Source organism: Anomalospiza imberbis, chromosome 1 (genome assembly GCF_031753505.1).
Source record: "Anomalospiza imberbis isolate Cuckoo-Finch-1a 21T00152 chromosome 1, ASM3175350v1, whole genome shotgun sequence".
NCBI lineage: Eukaryota > Metazoa > Chordata > Aves > Passeriformes > Viduidae > Anomalospiza > Anomalospiza imberbis.
In genome coordinates this window covers 119,803,002-119,821,824 of record NC_089681.1, presented here as the reverse complement: position 1 = coordinate 119,821,824, position 18,823 = coordinate 119,803,002, and the positions used below count along the sequence as shown (strand labels likewise).

The 18,823-nt window shown below is 37.0% G+C and overlaps 1 protein-coding gene across 5 annotated transcripts in view; it reads left to right on the top strand.

Annotated features, from left to right (window-relative positions):
• Window positions 1-16,413, top strand: part of PALS2 (protein associated with LIN7 2, MAGUK p55 family member) — a 54,831-nt gene extending 38,418 nt beyond the window's left edge. For all 5 annotated transcript variants that reach the window (XM_068208671.1, XM_068208688.1, XM_068208681.1 and 2 more), the window contains 9 exons: window positions 3,491-3,643; window positions 4,148-4,375; window positions 5,542-5,673; window positions 7,620-7,719; window positions 8,228-8,296; window positions 9,270-9,431; window positions 11,907-12,109; window positions 12,533-12,661; window positions 14,956-16,413. In XM_068208671.1, the coding sequence (XP_068064772.1) occupies window positions 3,491-3,643; window positions 4,148-4,375; window positions 5,542-5,673; window positions 7,620-7,719; window positions 8,228-8,296; window positions 9,270-9,431; window positions 11,907-12,109; window positions 12,533-12,661; window positions 14,956-15,132 (1,353 nt within the window). In that variant the 3' untranslated portion in view covers window positions 15,133-16,413. The remainder of the gene's footprint in view (window positions 1-3,490; window positions 3,644-4,147; window positions 4,376-5,541; window positions 5,674-7,619; window positions 7,720-8,227; window positions 8,297-9,269; window positions 9,432-11,906; window positions 12,110-12,532; window positions 12,662-14,955) is intronic.
• Window positions 16,414-18,823: the final 2,410 nt, after the last annotated feature.

Sequence of the window (18,823 nt, the reverse complement as noted above, 5' to 3'; positions counted from 1 at the left end):
TAGGTTTGTAAGGGCTGATCGTACCTTTAAAATATTTCATTTAGAAAAAGTGATCTTAAATTGCCTCCTAGACAGGTATTAATATATAGGGTTATTTTCCCTACATATCCTGTGTTCTTACCAGCCCTCCTGATTTTTCTAAGGTCATGAATTATTTCCTCACTTTTCCAGAAGTGCCTTTAAAATGTGTTCTTTTCACATGAACATTAGGGGGTCTCTAGTCTATTTATTAAATTCTAATATTTAAACAAGGTTATCAGGGAAGACTATAGCACACATTTAGTGCATAAAAAAGGAAAGGAAATATTTTAGATACTTCTAGGCCTAAAGTTAGGAAAGGAATCCTGCATTCAAGACTATAGGGTCATTCTACTCTTGTGTATTCCCTCCCACCACAGCCCCCAGTTAGTAATTTAATTGTTCTTTTGGATCAGAATTGGAGAAACAGTTATTCTATTATTTAGGGCAGTGCTTCATAACATGTTTAGATAGTGCTGAGAATTTTTTTAATGAAAAACAAATGTTGAGTTTGAACTTGGCTTCAGCACTGTAGAGAGCCTTGCATGTTTAATGGTTCTCTGTTTACTGAATTTTCAATTACCTTTTTTTACCTGTCAAATATATGCAGTCACAAAAAAGTACTGTAAAGAGATTAATGTCTTCTAAGTTTATGGATTGTTTTTTGACAGTGTCTTGTATAAAGAGACCATACTGTCAGCTACAGGACTGTGTATGCACAGGACGTGTGTTACCTCTTGTGATTTGTAGCAGTACTTCTAAATGACTTTTTCTGACAATATTGGCATTTTTTCACGAGAACCTTTCTACAGCTATCCAGTCTTGGATAGTCAGCTGATCTGGTTTGCAGGAGGAAATTTTGTATGGAGGAAACATTGATTCATTTTATGGTTGTTGATCAGTCCATGTTGTTTTGCAGACTTTGGCAGTGGTTTTATAAGTGTTCCAGCACCAGTATGGAAAGGTCAGATTCCACTGGAGCTCTGGAGCTGCAAGAGCACAGCATATCAGTTTTTCTGATATCACAAGAAAGAAACAAGAGAAGTTCATGTAACTGTATTTCTCAGTTCACTCAGCCAATTTCCCGAAATAAGAAAGTAACTTAGCGACATCAAATGTTGGCAAGTAGTCTGACAGTGGTGCAGACACAAGGTCCCGTTGCCAGGTGCCTGTACTTAAGCGTTCTTCAGGATTGTAAGTCATGACCTGGCTGGCTGGAAACAGGCTCATAAAACTGGTACAGATTCTTGAGTTTCAGAGCTGAGAGTTAGATGTGGGACAGTAATAAGTTAACTGTGCCTTCAGGAAACCAATGAACTACTTTTCTTAAAGAAACCACTTTAGAGTTGTGGGCAGTCCCTGATAGTCCTTCTGTGACTCAGGCACTGTGTAAATTGTAGGAAAAAAGATCCTTTGACTGAGAGATGGTTAAGTAGCAGTTGTATGAATTCAAGCTTATCCATAAAACTGAATGGCTAAAAAGGATCAGAATGTGGAATGGGATCAGTTTTAAGAACTGAAGAATTTTATGGAGCATGTTAATTTAAAAAGGGTGACACAGACTGTTATTTTAGTAGGCTTTTTGGACTGTGGATCAGATTATAATCTAAAAATTGCATTACCATTAAAGGGCAGAGACCTGTCCAGGCAGCTGTGTGAGGCTTTATGAGGAGTATAGTGGGTTATGGTCAGAAACTTCAGGGACAATTTGTTCTAGCATGTGACCAGAAGAAAACTGGAAGTTTCATACCACTGTATCTACCTGGTTTTATGAGTGCTAATCTGTAAAAATGTGTAGCTGATGCAAATTAGTTTAATTTTGGAAATGTAGAAAGATCCAAAAATATGTTGCTTGCAAACACTGGCAGAGAGATCTATTCTCCTGGTTTCTGGATTGGATGTGTCTTGGATAGTGAAGAATTAGAAATTGCTACCATCTGACAGCTGCTTGATTTAAATAAATGATTGTTTTTCCTATTTAATTTGATTTGGTTTGTGTCCACAGTATCAGAGCAGCCACAATAAGCAGCTGTCTTTACAGTCTTAATGGAAGGGGCAAAATCGGTGAATTAATACTTCCTTCTAACCTCAAGTTGAAATATCAGCAGGTTCATCGTGTAATGGGCAGATTAAAATGACTGTTCAGGTTTGTGACACTTTGAGGGCTTGCATGCTGAGCTTAGCATTAACCTAATGTGGTTGCACAGCCTTTAGCTTAGAGGTGGCTTACAAAAGGATGGAGCAGACTGCATAGCAAATCATTACTCTTACTTGCTCACCTGCTGTGCTTTCTGTAGTTTGCTGTCTTCCTCTGGCATGTGCATGTCAGTATCAGTGATAGTCCCATGGTGTCTTCTTTTTTTAGCTACTTCTGTGACACAGTCAGTAACTTGTCTTAAGACCGTATCTGACCAGTCACTGTTGGAAACAAAGCTGTGTAGTTGGAGGCCCAGTAGGCATTTCTTCTGCTTGCTGCTTCTCTCTGTGTATCTGTCAGTGTGACCCCCTGTGCTGTAGGATGCTTTACCTTGGACTACTGGGTATGACGGCTATCGAGTGTCCCTTTTCCTCTCATAGAATCACAGAATGGTTTGGGTTGGAAGGGACCTTAAAGATCATCTTGTTTCAGATCCCCCACCACGGGCAGGGACACCTTACACTTGAAGGTGACAGAAAGACAGAACGTCTGAAAGTCTCCACTGTCGTAATGCACAAGTTTGATTTTGGCTTACCTATATTTATTGTCTTACACATTTTTCTTTATCCTAAGATATCTTTTATGAAAAAATCATGCCTAAATTACATTGTCTTTCAAACACGATTATATTCATTTGGATCTCCTCCTTCTACCTTGTATTTATGTGTGTGGACTGGAGAAAACACCATTAACTCTAAGGTCTGAGCTCCTGTCTTCCAGAAAGTAAACTCTGTAAGCTTGGATTCATTTGTTACTAGAATTCTGCCTTGGCTTTATGCAAGCAGGAAGTACTCATTCTGCAGATAGCTAGAAATCCTTGCATACTTGTCATTATCCAAATTACTGTGGAGGAAAATTTTATTGCATTAAACACAAGTATCTAATGATGAGTTATCTTCATTTTTTGCAGTGGGTTGTTCATTTACTGTAACCATTTGCTCAGATACTGTCTCATTAGGTGGAAGACTATTTTAGGTACTCCTTTTTCTGTCTTCTTCCCTTGAAACATCCCACATTCCTCCCCAGTTTAGTTACATTTCTCCTGTATTTCCTTAAGAAGCAGCATTTTTATTTGCAAGATAGCATATTTGCCAAGACAATAGGCTTATCAGTTCATGTAAGCACTTACGTGTCTGTTTTTGCTTTATTTCATGTGAAGTAAGAATATTATGACCTGGTCCCAAAAGGACAGATTCAGTGGTTATTCAGCACCAAATCCTTTCACAAACAGTTATTTCATGACTTTAAAAAATATTTTTTTCTGTTCCTTTGCAGTCACTCTTGGAAGCACATGATATTGTGGCTTCAAAATGTTACGATTCCCCTCCTTCTAGCCCAGAAGTCAATAATTCTTCAGTGAACAACCAGGTTGTTCCAGTAGATGCTATTCGTATCCTTGGAATTCACAAAAGAGCTGGAGAGCCGCTGGTAAGTAATTGAGGGTGAGCATGTCTTTAAAGTACTAGTGAAAACATTTGCATGTACCTGATTTCTTGCATTATGTTTTAATTATTTTAATTTTGTTGTGTAATTTAATGGGTGATAAACTCAGTATTGAGAGGTTGAAATAGGAAGATGCTTTCATGTACTCCATCCCATTCTCTCTGAGAAGTAATGGGATAGTGATTAGGCAGTCACTAGGCTGAATGACTGCTGACATAACTGCTTAAGACAACATCTTGATATGAGATGATAGGATTGCATGCAATCAAGAACAACTGTAATTTTTCAGTCATATGAAAACCATGTGTGAAAGCCCTTCTGTGTCACCTGATGCTTCTCTGTATCAGGAGCCCTAACACTGCAGTAGCTGTAACTATTTTCATTGGAGTGGGTGGAATATCCCACAGCTGTGCATTTGTGCTTGAAATAATGGTAAAATGACACTGAAATTCAAAGAGTGGTAAACTGGGTGTCTTGTATCTCTTCCAGGGAGTCACGTTCAGAGTGGAGAACAACGATCTGGTAATAGCCCGAATTCTTCATGGAGGAATGATAGATCGGCAAGGTCTTCTGCATGTAGGTGACATTATTAAAGAGGTGAATGGCCACGAGGTTGGAAACAATCCAAAAGAATTGCAAGAACTACTGAAAAACATCAGTGGAAGTGTCACTTTGAAAATTCTCCCGAGCTACAGAGACACTGTCATTCCTCAACAGGTCAGTAGCACATTTCTGATGATTCTGTCAAAAGAACTTCTGCTTAGTACTTTATTGTGTAAGATTCTCTAAGATTCTGGATTAGATATATTTTGATTATTTTGTGAAAATAATGCTAGGAGGAAGAGTAAAATGTAGATACCTGTATTTACCTTTAATTACATTTTAGAAATGGGTTTATTCACCTAATATGCCTGCCTAAAAAACTCAATTTAGTGTCTAAAATTGTTAGGCATTTGTATGCTACATATAAAGCACGTTTCTTTAACCTTAAGTGAACTCTGCTGACCTGACCAGAATCACACTTCATGCAGTGAAGTGTGTGTGTGTTTGTTTTTAACATGGTTAGTGTCAAAATAATCAGTTTAACAGATTTCAGAAAGATATTTAATTCAACAGACGAGCTTGAACTCGCTGACTTCAGTGGGAACTTGGATGGTAGCTGTTCCTTATCTTTTTGTTGTTGCTGTAGGCTGTCAGTTTCTCCATGGCAAAGTGACTTCCTGAGCTAAATCAGTGCCTTTGAAACACCCTGTAAGATGCTCCTTCAGGTAGTGGGTCTTAATGCCTGTGACTATAACAGGCTGTGCTTCCACTGAGTAGAGGTGGAGGGGATGTGCTCTATTGAGGCAGGTGCAGGGCTCCCTTTGCTCCCCAGCCTGGTACAAAGAGAGTCAAAGATACTTTCAGTTCAGCCATGCAACCTACTCTTTCTTCCCCTGCATCAAATTTGAGTTTTAAGCAACTGCATCTCCTGTTACTTTTAAAACATTGAGTTCATGTCAAAAATAATTCTTAAGATTCTACAAGCCTTAAATACAGTGCTCACATTCCAAGAATTTTTTGTATTTTTAAGTAATTAGAATTCTAATTGGGTTGTATACACTGAAATGCAAAAATGAGCCTTTTGTAATATCATGTCTAAATGGAACAGATTTTTTTATTTTTATCATGAAGCTACTTCAGCCAAGGTTTGCACCATTGGTTATTCTGTCCCAGTTGGTGAATAACTTTTTCCCCCTAGATTGTATTTTACATACCAAATGCAGCTTGGATCGTGTCAAGGTTTTTATGCTGTAGGTAAAGACATTACTTCAGATTGACAGATAGATTAGTCAGAATGTATTTTATAATGCTTAAGCTTTGTTACTTTTTACACATTTCAGGTTTTTGTGAAGTGTCATTTTGATTATAATCCATATAATGACAACCTCATCCCATGCAAAGAAGCAGGTTTGAAATTTTCTAAAGGAGAAATTCTTCAGATTGTAAACCGGGAAGATCCAAATTGGTGGCAGGTTGGTAAAAAGATTAAAATAAATGAAATAAAAAACTGAAAAGCATCAGTAGTTGCCTTAATAATAAGCTCTTTAAATTATGATCTACTTCCATTTAACAGCAGATACATGAAAAAATATTTACACTGCAATCCAATCTCAAGCTAATATAAAGATATGAAGTTAAAATACTAAAGGAAAAGGAATGTTTTAAATTGTATATATAACACTCATTTTACTGTTAGTTGTGTTTGTCTTTGTTCTTGTATCATAAGTCTGGACATTCCCAAATCAATTTAAGGTGGACAATTTCTAGAAAAATGTCTCAGTTTGACTATAATTGTGGTAAGCCTTCTCTGACAGCAACCGTAGAAGAAGTGGACCCGTTCCTGAGTGCTCAGAGTTTTGGAGAGAGAAATTAATCTTGTGTATTTGAAGGGGGTGAGAATAGCTGTTTGGAGAGACTATGTTTTATTTCTGCAGTGGTGGTCAGTGTCTGTGAGCTGTGTATCATGCATGCTCATAGTCACAGTGTTTGGCACTATTTCAATTACTAACAGTTCATCCTGGTTTAAGGTGATATTTCTACATTCAATCCTTCAGTAGAAATGTAATCCAGTGCTTATGCGATGTTTATTTTTTCCAAGACATCATGCACCGAATTAAACATTATCAGTGCCTCTGAAAATGGGACAAGTGAAGATTTCCTCAACCGAGATCCTCAAAACTGGCAAAGAGTATAACATTATTAGTTTCCCTTTTGACCCCTACATTGCTCACCCTGCAAGGTAACAAGCAGAAGAGAGCCAGACACTACCCGAGAACAAGATATATGACTTCTTTAAAAGCAACAGAAATATCCAAATATACCTAAGCAGCTGCTGAATTTTGTTGCTTCTCAGTGACAGTAATAACAGAAAGAAAGACAGTAAGAAGTGTGAGGAAAGGCTGAAAAATATTGCTTCCAACTTAATTAGTTTCAGAAGTAGACACTCCAGAACTCTGGAGGAGTTTGCTGTTTAGCTCCCATGCTGACTTTGGTATTGCCTTTCAAACTCTCCAGTTGTAACTTGTGGGAGTCCAGGAGAAATAAATCTTCAACACTCAATCTGGCAAAATTGAAATGTGTTCAATCAGTATAATGTATTGCTATGCAGATCATACCCCAGGATAAAGAAGTTTAGTTTTTCCTTATGCTTTCTAGAAATGCTAGACTGTTAATGAAAACTTCATACTGTAAAAAATCACTTAGTCATAGATAAAAGCATACAAGTTGTAAAGCAAGAATCTCCTGTTAGCAAAAGAAGGATTTATTGCAAAAAAAGATTTATGGAGAATTAAACACTTCATAACTGTGTTTGTGTGTGTTGAGCTTGCTGAGAATTGAGCTTGCCATGAAATTATTTTATAGATAATTTTAGCTAATTCATTACTGGGAATACTTAAGTTACTAAGATTCTAAATCTGTAGCTGCTTAGTGCAAAAAGCTTGAAGGCATGATTAGGAATGTGTTACTGGCATTCACTGGGAAATGACAGTTAATAAACTGCACTGAAACCTGTTTGGAGCAGCTCAAGAATACAAAATAAGTATACTGTATACTAGAAAATTGTGAGTTTTGTCACCTGAAACTTCAGTGTCTGGAGCCAGAGATTTCCACTTGGGAATTCTATGCCAAAGTTTTATGGCTGGAGGAGCTTACTAACGTAATGGGAACCAGTAATGAAACTTGCATCTATTTTACTTAAGTTTTGTGAATTTTAATATTCAGTAGCAAGACACTATTCCTGTAAAGGAGAATTTTAATATTTACATCTGACTCTGAATTTTTAAGTCTCAGTAGTAAATGTATCAACACTCACCACTGAGAAACTGGCAGTGAGGAAGTCAGTCAATACCATGTTGATGAGAAAAATGCTTCTTACAAGTTAAATATAATAATTTATTTGGGTTTTTTTTGTCCCCAGGCTAGTCATGTCAAAGAAGGAGGAAGTGCAGGTCTAATTCCTAGCCAGTTCCTGGAGGAGAAGAGAAAGGCTTTTGTTAGGAGGGACTGGGACAACTCAGGTGAGATTTAGTGAATTTCAAGAGTAGATTTTGCTTTGACTCCATTTGTTTTGCTTTTCCTGCCTTCATAAATAATAGAAAAACTTCTGTGTGAGATTACACAGATTGTTGTGAAATGCTGAATTTTATATTTTGGCTTTTGCTGAAGTACAAAGGGTGAAGTCTCTGTTTAGTGTTCAAAGACAGAATCAGTTTTGCCACTTGGTGATGAAAAGCTGAATGAGATGGGACAGGCAGTGTGCACTTTAAAAAATTTTTTGGTATAGTATGCACTGAAAGTTAATAAGCTAAGCATGAATTTTTCAGCTGCTTTGTTTTCTAGAAAAAAAAATTTTTCTCTGTGTTCTTCCTGTACCATTTGATGGGTTTGTAAATAGATACAATTTCTTGCCCTAAGATATATCCAGTTCTAGAATAGTCTTTATAAAAAGCTTCATATATTCATGTAAATAAGATTTGGAAATTAACAGAAGTTGTGAGTTCATCTATTTTTTTTTTTTAATTTTAGGGCCTTTCTGTGGAACAATAAGCAGCAAAAAAAAGAAAAAGATGATGTATCTCACTACAAGAAATGCAGGTATCTCTTAATACTACATGAAAGTCAAAGTTCTTTAGGCATCAAAATTTGCAGAGTGTAGTGTATCCAAAGCTAAAGATTTGCAGTCAAATATTTGATTATAAGTTTGATAGATCAGACTGTGCTGAGCACATCATTTGGTGCGTGGAAATCTTAGAAAAACTGTATGTTAAGGAAAAAAAATGTGAAAAGTTTGTTGCCAATGGGCTGAGGGGATATGATTTTTCACTTCTGTTCAGTATCAGTGGGGCCACACCTAAGAGTACTGGGCACCTCTCCAGTGCAGGAGAGATGTGGACATACAAAGATGTTGAAGGGACTGGAGCATCTCACCCATGAGAAAAAGTTGAGACTGCTGGGAATGTTCAATCTGGAGAAGAGGAGGCTCAGGGCAGGTCTCACCAATGTGTACAAATACCTGAAGGGAGGGTGCAAAGAGGATGGAGCTGGGTGGGCCTTTTGCAGAGTAGCCCAGTGATAGGGCAAGAGCCAACAAGCAGCACAGGCTCTGAACATCAGAAAACACCTTTTCCACTGTGAGGGTGACTGAGCACTGGCACAGGTTGTCCACAGAGGTTGTAGAATTGTCCTCCTTGGAGATACCCAACAAGTGTCTGAATGTGGTCCTGGGCACTGGGGTGCACCAGATGCCTTCCAGAGGTACCTTCCAACCTCAACCATCCCTGGATTCTAAGTTCACTAATTGTTAGTCACAGTTTTCCCCTTCTGATCAAACATGGACTTTCTCCTTGGAAGTAAAAGAGAGAACCTGACCTTATGCTGTCCATGGAGGAATAATTACTTTATTCCCAAACCAATTTAAAGCTGGAAGTCTTGTATCTGCCCTCTTACTGCCCTCTGAGTTCTGTTTATATTCACGTGGGGTCTGTTGATAAATAGCAGGACTACTTAATTTTTTTTTTCTTCAGCCCTGAGTGTGTATTAAAATTTTTTTGTACATTTCTCAATGTAGAATTTGATCGCCATGAAATCCAGATATATGAGGAAGTAGCCAAAATGCCCCCTTTTCAGAGGAAAACCCTGGTCTTGATTGGGGCCCAAGGAGTGGGGCGAAGGAGTTTGAAGAACAGGTTTATTGTGCTGAATCCTACTAGATTTGGAACTACAGTGCCATGTAAGTTATCAGCATTCCTATTGTAATATCATACTTTGATTAACTAGAAAGTATGTTATATTTATCCTAGTGATTCAATGTAGCAGTGATTTTGTCAGAGCATAAAAATTGTATAGAGTGGGAAAACAAAAGGTTCTTTCTGTTTTCAGAAAACTGAGCTAACGTATGACCATGAAAACATTTGTAACTAGCACTTAAATGTTACTGATGCTGCAGAAAACCAGTTTTTGTCTGTGCAGTATTTCAGTCTGGATTTCCTTAGTGTCAGTCATCATCCATTACTGAGGTGATTTCCGTAAGTTCCCAGTAGCCTTTTGTAATGAATGAAGTGGAGTTTCTCACTTCTGCCTTTTAGTTTTCCACCTGTGGACCGGGCATTATAAATTGTTGCTTTAGTTTAGAAATGTGGAGAAAAACAGTAAACTTTCAATAAAACTGAAGTAAGTGTTTGTGATCTCCAAGATTTGTATAGCTGTCCAATACTTTAATATATCTCGCCTTAAGCCCTATAAATAGCAGAAAAAAAAAAAAAACTTATTTTACCTGGAGCATGTTTTCTTGCCTTTCTTTCAGATACTTTGCTCATTAACCTTTGTTTTTTTAATTCCTCCTTACTCTTTGGCTGCTGACCAGAGAAGCCCACTCTAGCTACATTATTATTCTCCTGCCATGTGCTTTTCAGAATATCAAAAACAGTCTGTTCCTTTCTGTTTCCAGTGGGCAAGAAATAGATCTGATAATAATAGGAGAAGGGACAGGTCTGAAAGATGAATTGTTCAAGATGAGAGAACCAGTCTCTCTCATTTGTTGAATCTCTACCATCAAGACTCACCAGGGCACTTAGAATTGGTTTGTGGACCTGATAACAAGGTTGACTTCTCAGTGTTACTTTTTAAAAGAAATCTTCTCTTGGCAATTCCATTATTTTATTTGGTGAAATAGTAAAAGGCTTTTTCTTACTTGTAAAATTCTTATTGTATTTCAAAAAGCCATCAGAATTACTTATTTCTCTAAAATGCTGTATATAGATGTTTGAATATATGTAAGTAATGCAACATAGTTGTTGAACATTCTTCAAAGGCATAAAAGTAAACTTTTCCCAATCTGATAGTCTAATCATGCACATGGAATACCTAGTTTATTGTATATTGAACCTTTTCTCTACTTCACCTTTTAAGTGGGATATTCAGTAAACTTAGTCTTTGATTAGAAGAAAATTCTCTGGGTTATTCATAAACAGATTTATGTATGATGTGTTTTGGGAGGTGGGAAATGGGTGGAATTGATCCACTGTGCTACGGGGAGAAGCATGTTCTTGGTGTTGAGTTCTAATCCAGCACGTGGTGCTGTGGTTTTTCTTCAGTGTGGATAACTGAACTGTTAAATCATCTCCTAGCTGTAAAATGTTAAAGCTTACTCTCCAAAATTAATTGCAAACTGATACATGATTCTTTCTAATGTATTGTATTAACCACTATAGTTTTAATCTTTCCATAGAATCTTGACTAAAACTAGATGTTCTAGTAATATATTTAATCTTAACAGCTTCAGATGATAATTTTTCCTGGCACTTGTGTTTTCTATAAGATTGAAGTGGATAGGAATTACTGGAAGGGAAAGATTGCTTTCCACTTGTCTCAACAAGTTGCACCAAGTGATGATAAAAGTATTACCAAAGGAATGCATTGACTATTAGGTTTAATATGTTCTAGAGTTCAAATCTAATTAAATATAAGTAGCAGTAGGGCGGCAAAGTTGATAATAATATGATGTTATATTTTATTTTACTTTTTTAAAATTTTATTTTTACTTTTTTTGCTTAAGTAATGTCTGTACTACACAGTGTAGCCAATACCCAAGACAGATGGTAATGATTTACTCAAATACTGGCTTTAATCTTTCTACAGGGAATTTACCTTGCTTTAAAAAGGAAGTTGTCCTGGAAAGCAGCATTAGCTGGCCTCCACTAAGATTCTGCTACGGTGGCTGGGCTGCTTCTGATATATAAGCTAACTTTCTTTATAGCTAGCTCAGGTAATTCTACCCTGAACAACAGGGCAAATACAGACAGCAAAGGTTTTAGGGGTGGGATGGGGCAGATCTTGTTGTGCTCAGCTATTGTCAGAAGTACATTTGGCATTTGATTTCCAAGTCAATTAAAAATATTTTATTAAGTGAATAATTAAAAAGGTGACATGGATGAGTATTGTATATGGTGTGAAGGAGAAAGACAAAGGAGATGGGCAAATGGGTGGTAAGCAACATATAGGAAGCAATATAAATAAAGAGAACAGGAGGGGCTGTGCTCAGTTTTAAAATTTATCTAGAATGATGAATAAACCTGTACATGGAGCAAAAACAGCTGTATAACAATGTGTATTATAGTCTCCCTGACTTAATAGGCAGTCCAGTCTCATATTTATATTCCAAATACAAAATGAAAACATTCTATTTATATTTTTAATTTTTGTTTAGTTACTTCACGAAAGCCAAGGGATGATGAAAAAGATGGGCAAGCATACAGATTTGTGTCACGGGCCGAAATGGAGACGGATATTAAAGCTGGCAGATACTTAGAGCATGGAGAATATGAAGGAAATCTTTATGGCACCAAAATTGATTCCATCCTTGAAGTTGTTCAGACAGGAAGGACCTGCATCTTGGACGTAAATCCACAGGTATATGATTTATAATGTTATTATAACAAGTGTGAGATTATAATGTTGAAGAGGTGAAGAGAGATGCCTTCAAATTTGAAGGCTTCTTGTCTGGTTTCAAGGTTACAATTATCAACTGGATTCTTGTGTTTGTGGCACTTACTTGGAATGGGTTAGAAAGATGGAAAAAGCCCAACTTAAGCTGTGCATGAAAGAGGAGTCTTGCAGAGTCATAAATAATATTTTTAGCCAAGGAAAGAATGATGCTGAGTATTTAAATGGCAGTGTAGGATTTTCCAAAATAGAAATAAGAATCTTCACTTATGTATTGCTGCCCATCAGAACAGATGAGTTTTGTGATGTCCCTTAAGTAACAGGGAGATGTAGTGAGTAATTTTCAAACTTTAGTGGTGGTTTTTTTTTTCTCTTTTTCTTTGCTTCTAGGCTCTCAAAATACTGAGGACTTCAGAATTCATGCCCTATGTGGTGTTTATTGCTGCTCCAGAGTTGGAGACTTTGCGAGCTATGCACAAGGCTGTGGTAGATGCTGGAATTACAACCAAACTTCTCACTGTAAGCAGATAATTTCTTATTTAGTTTTCTTTGAACAGGATGTTCTTAGATTTTTAAAAAATTCTTTACCATTCATTTTAGGTGGAATTTTTTCTGAAATGGATGTCTCTAAGAAAAGTTAGGCAAGACTTGCTGATTATGTAGTAGAAGTTAATCAAATACTATGTATAAGGAAGATTGCTTCTTTCTTAAAAATAGACTTCTTACAGAGAAGTGTTGATTACAAAAATTACTTGAAATATGTACTTTGGAAACTGTCACCTTTGATTATTTGCAGCAAATGGTAGGTATTTCATGGTGGCAGTTATTTTAGGCAGATGTTTTTCATTGACTTTCCAGTCCCCCTCCCCACCCAAATTTTTGTTCCTGTTGTCTTAATAATACCTGTGTGCTTTAAAAATGGAATCTGTAATGCTTGGGAAAGATTTTGCAGCTTGTGTCAAAAAAGGAAAAAGCAAAAACCTCACTGACCCACAAACCAACAAAAAAAAAACCCAAAACAAAACACAAAAATGCAGGTAGTCCTTCTTTTCACCACTGCAGCAGCATGTGCTGCACTGAGAGCGGCTGACAGCTGCCAGAATAAGAAGTGTTGAACAACTTCCCCTGAAGTTCCTTGGATTTGTCATATAAAGTGAAGCGCGTTTATTAGATCTTCCCTCCTTTTCTTAGACACTATGTTTAGCAGTGCGAAATAAGACGATTCCTCCAATGCAACAGAATATAAATACTCTGTGTGGGCATGAACTTTCCCAGCTTCAGGAGCAAAGTAAAAAAAGCCAGATTGAGTAGTTCAACTTCCCCAGCAGAGAAAAGCTGTGTTTTGCTGATGGCTCATAATAATAGTGCTGCAGCTTCATAGGAATATCTTGAGTAAATGCTGACAGGGCATTTAAAGCTATAAAATGGGGGGGGGGGGGGGGTGGGTCAGTATTTTCACTAAATGAATGCATAATTTTTAGTCATGGGTTCTGGTTATTATGCATTCTGGTATCTCTCTGGATGCTCAGTCATCCCTCTTTCCTGCCCCAAATGAACCCTGAATTTTATGGTGCATATACAAGAAGGCGAGGTTAAAACTGTCCAGACAAGTATAAAATAATTTCCTGCACTTCCTAATATTTGATTCCCTAAGGGACATCTTTTCCTCTGTATTACTTCTTATGAATAATAAAGAGGGTCATTAAATTTCAAATATGCATCTGTGTGTCTTTACGGATTCTGCACACCATTCCTGCACATGCATATAGAGTATGATTTACTATTTCATATTCTTGTGCTTCCTGAACAAATGAAAAACAAATATCATTTAAAGTATTACAGTTTGCTTGTTAGTGGAACTGGATGTATTATTTCTGGCATCCTAACCTATTCCATTACAACAAGTCTGGCTCTCGTGGTCATACATTTACTTGTCTCCTTCATTCACTGTGAAAGGAAGGCTGACAAGTTTTTCATTTTGGTTTTTATATTGACAGCTGTATCAGGACTTGAAAATACTGAAATAAATACTGTAAAGGGGGACAAATCTCATAATTACTTACAAAAAAAATTGCTGTTGTTCAAAAATTGAGAGGAATTTTTAAAGAATGTAGGAGTAGCAAAACATGAAAACATACTCAGAGGCACTTTATAAAGGCTTCATAATGTAGGAATATAAATTTCCTGCATATTTTGCAGCTCACGTCAGGACTACAGTAATGTAGCAGTAGTTTACAAATGAGGGACTGGTGTCAGGTGAGCTAGGCTGAAATGTCTCTAAGAGGCCATAAGGTATTCTAGAGCTTCATTCTGCTAGAAATTCTTTAATTTCATACTAATTGAAAATCTTGGATTTTTGGTGTCATCTGTGGAAATAAAAAGGCCAGAAATATATTTCCAAAACTGATTGACTCAGTCATTCCTAAAGCACTAATTTTATTCTGGTTGGATCATCAGTTGCCCATACAACGTGATTAAACTGCTCACTGTGCACACCAGCTCAGGTTCACATGCTTCTATTGATTCTCTTCAAAATTGCAAGATTGGCAAACATTTGCTTGCCATATTTAACATTATTGACACTGCTCAGAACTTTGACAGCCCTTTCAATGTATTTTAGCTCAATTTCTGTGTGAATTTACTAGAAATGAAAACTTTCCTTATTTTTAAAATATATGCGGTACAGCTTTAAATAGTCAGTTGCAGTATGTACTGAAGGGATCTTCTTCTGCATCTATAAGGATTTGCCAGGTCTTATCTTTAAATCTTTAGTAAGATTTAGAGTCACTAATCCTTAAAAATCTCTTGCACAGGACACTGATCTGAAAAAAACAGTGGATGAGAGTGCCCGGATCCAGCGAGCCTACAACCACTACTTTGACCTGACCATTGTAAATGACAACCTGGACAAAGCCTTCGAGAAGCTGCAGACAGCCATCGAGAGACTGAGGCTGGAGCCCCAGTGGGTCCCCATCAGCTGGGTCTACTGAGCTGGTCCAACAGGAGCTTAAGTAACAAATAAAGTCAACAGCAGCAAATGTGATATGTAGATACTGATGATAACCTACAGCACCTGTGCATTTTTACTCTGTGTATATTCAAAAGTACACTGTTCTGAATTTTTATAAAAATGTTGAAGAGAAAGTGTACTTAAATATGTAATTTATTTTAATTTTTCTAACTTTTTACAGATAACCTTTCTATTCATATCACATGAAGGAAATGCGTTTAAGCATTTTTCTATGTTTTGATTTAGTATCTTTGCCTTTTTCATCTAAGAAACCTTCATTCACTTCAACATTTACATCTTGGTCTTACATTTTCACTGTGATTAAAAAAAGGATACTTGAAACAATTTTTGTAAAATTTGTTAATGTCAGTGTTTAACTGATCAAAAGTCTATAGCTCTTATTAGGAAAGAACACTAATTTCTTTGAGTTTTTTTTTCTTTAAAAAATAATAATTTCTTGGGAGCAAAATTTAAAATATTAAAAGCAGTAACAAAAACACAGGTCCGTTGCTCCAGCTGCTTTCAGCTTAATGTTGGTGCATTCCTGATGTTTCAGAAGTTCTTGATATCTCTTGATTTAGATAACTTTTGTGTAGATACCCTTATATCTGTCTCCTAACATAGAGCAATACCTTGCAAGCTGCTTATTACGCTTTCTTGGGAGCCAACCTGTTAGCCCATTACAGTTGAGGTACTGACATTAGAAAGTCATATGCAAGGTAATTCAGTGCAATTTGAATAATGGTTAAGTAGCTTGAAAGAGAACCTGATAATGTGGAGCCTTGTAGGTGACACTTAATGTTTAGGACTATTTATTCACACTTGTGAAAACACATTGCTTAAAAAAAGAAAAAAAAAAAACATTTTCTTTTCTTAGGACATTGTTCTGTATTTGTATAGTGATCTGTGGCTTCATTTCCTGTGATGTCTAGCTGGGTTCTAAATAATCTTTTAAATATTTGTGTGTGATCAACTGCTGTATTTTGAGTGTTGTGTAATGGCATTTCTGTGCTTTTTCTTACATTGTTTTAAATTGCATTTTTCATTAGCTTGTGAATTGGAAGCTTACTGCTAAAAAGCAATGTTGTTTGTAGTGGTTTTTTCATTTACAGTGAATTTCCTTTTTAGTGACAATTCTCCCCTTAGTACGCTCATTGATATAATTTGTATTAGGTTAGGTTCAGGTTCATTGATCAAAACTTAAGCTGATGTAAATTTCTGCTTAATGAGGACAGAAGGAAAATACAGCTTGTTGCTCAGATGAGCTCTTCTTGTGACCATGTTTTATATGACACTGTCAGCTGTTGTATATAGTCACATTCACCATCACATACCAGGTTAGGTGTCTAAACTGAAGTCATCTGTTTAATTCCTCTTCCATCTGGTGACAGGCACCTGGCTTCTGGATTCCTTTTCAACACCAAAGTGTGACCTGGAATGCTATCAAAAGGCATCTTCCTCAGAACTATTTCTGGAGGAAGACAGGCTTAGACACTGTAAAATAGCATTGCTTCCTGTGGCTCTCAAAAGACTTTTATGTGCACAAGGAAAAGAAAAAAAATGAGTGGATGCAGTAGAGGAAAACTGTTTGAAAAAACCTCAAAACACCCATATGCAACAGATGGCTTTTACACAGCCTGTAAAGTTGGTTGTTGTGGGGTAAGAGGGACAGAGGAGACTTGAAATCCCAGTGTGTGTGGAAAATGTTAGTTAAACTTGTGTGTAGCACAGGAGATCTTCTTGGCTCTTAATACTGAGATTTCAAAATGTCTTTCAGAGGGAATATGAAATGCTCTAAGGAAAATTTGAACCATTGCTTTTTTATTGTTATGCTTTCCAGGATGTGTTTTCTCTGGTTTTGTTTAAGTTCGGCAGAGCTCTCAGTTGTGGTACCAGCATGGGACTTGTAGTTGTCTTTCCCAGGAGACACGTTCTGTGATCCTATTGCTCAGAGGCTGCTTTGAGAAGTGGATGGGGTGTTGTGTGTAGCAGCATATGATAGCCAGGCTGTTGCTTGGCTATTTCAGTGGTTTGCTTTTGGCACTCTCTGCTGAACATGACTGAACTGTGTTTGTGTACTGTGTCATGGGAGACCTCCTTATGCTGTAAATAAGATGTGCTGTCTGGACAGATAAGATGCCTTTTCATTATAAGTTAGAAATATACCCTTATTTCTGATGCCAAAAGTGGGCTGAGTTCACTCTTTCCCAATTAATGGCATGAGAATATTCTTCAGTTTACACACCCCAGTACTTCATATTGCAAACATCACTTATTTTCATCTTTTTTCTGTAAATTTACTGAACCAAACATATGAAACACAGCCACCAAGGTTTAGTCAGGTTCTCTCTGCTCATTCTGTTTCCATACCAGGGAGAATACTGTCAAGAGAGTCTCCCTAGAAACAATCTCCAGAATAGTCACGTATTTGCTAAAGCCTAAAGCTTTAATGTTTGCTACAGGTTCACACTGTGGGTTTAAATCAGGAGGTGGAGCGTCGTGGCAGAGCTTTGGGCAGTGGTGGTGGTGGTGTAGATGGCAGTGAGCAATTGTGCAGTGCAGTTCTGAAGCAGTAAGAGAAGGTGACTTGCTTGGGTTGGCACAAAGATCATGTGGAAGTATCTGCAGGTCTGATTTGGTTGTCTGTGTGCCAGGTTGAGGGGGGAAAACAACCCAAACCCAAACACCACACCCCTTGCATCTGTGTGTTAAATCTTGATTGTTCACATTCGATTGTTTAATGGTGAGAGGGGGAGAGACATTGCTTTGTTTTCTTTGTGGTAGGTTTGGGTTTTGGCACAGTCAGATTTTCATCAGATATTCTGCTTAGTATGTCCCCACCTGGTAGAATGTCTGGAATGAAAATAACAGTTACTGTTTTTTAAAAAGAATGTTCTTGGAGGTTCTTGAAGTGCTGGTGTTGTTTCAGTCACATCCACAGCAGCGACAGTCCCTACCTGCCAGGGTGTGCTGCATCAGCTGTTGGACAGGGGCCTGTACATTGTGCAATTAGGGGAGAAGACACTATGAAAGGCTCATTTTGAGCAAGTGAAAACATTTCATAAAACTCCTGTTTGGAGTATTTTAGAGGAGTTAAAATAACTGGGATTTCACGTTATCTCATTCTGTACTAAACATTCATTTTCCAGATACTAACAGGAAAACTTTACATTGACTGCTAAAGAGTACAATAGGTGTGTCTGAGCGAGGTGAAGATGCTGCTAAATGTTTAAGATATGTGGTATGTATCACAAGATAAATATTTAAGTAGTTTAGAAAAGTAAATTATCAAATAGTTGTCTGTGTATATGTATGTGGATGGTAAAACAAAAATTGCTCATGTTGGTTATCACATTACTAAGCTACCACGACTTAATCCAGAAATGTTGCCTGCATGTGAGACTTTAGAACTGGTACACTTCTCTACCTGGTTTATTGTGTTTACTAATGTATATTTTTCTAAATATACAGATATTTCAATCTACAAAAAAAAAAAAATCTATATTTATCTGTAATTTCTATCTGTTTTGGACAGTGCATGAGGTGCTGTAAAATTCTGTACATATAGAGACATATAGAAGAAACACTGTAGTTGCCCTGTGAATGAAAAGTTATACATAGAAGTACAGTCAGTATGCCAAGACCTGTAAGTTATTTCCCTGAATTCACCA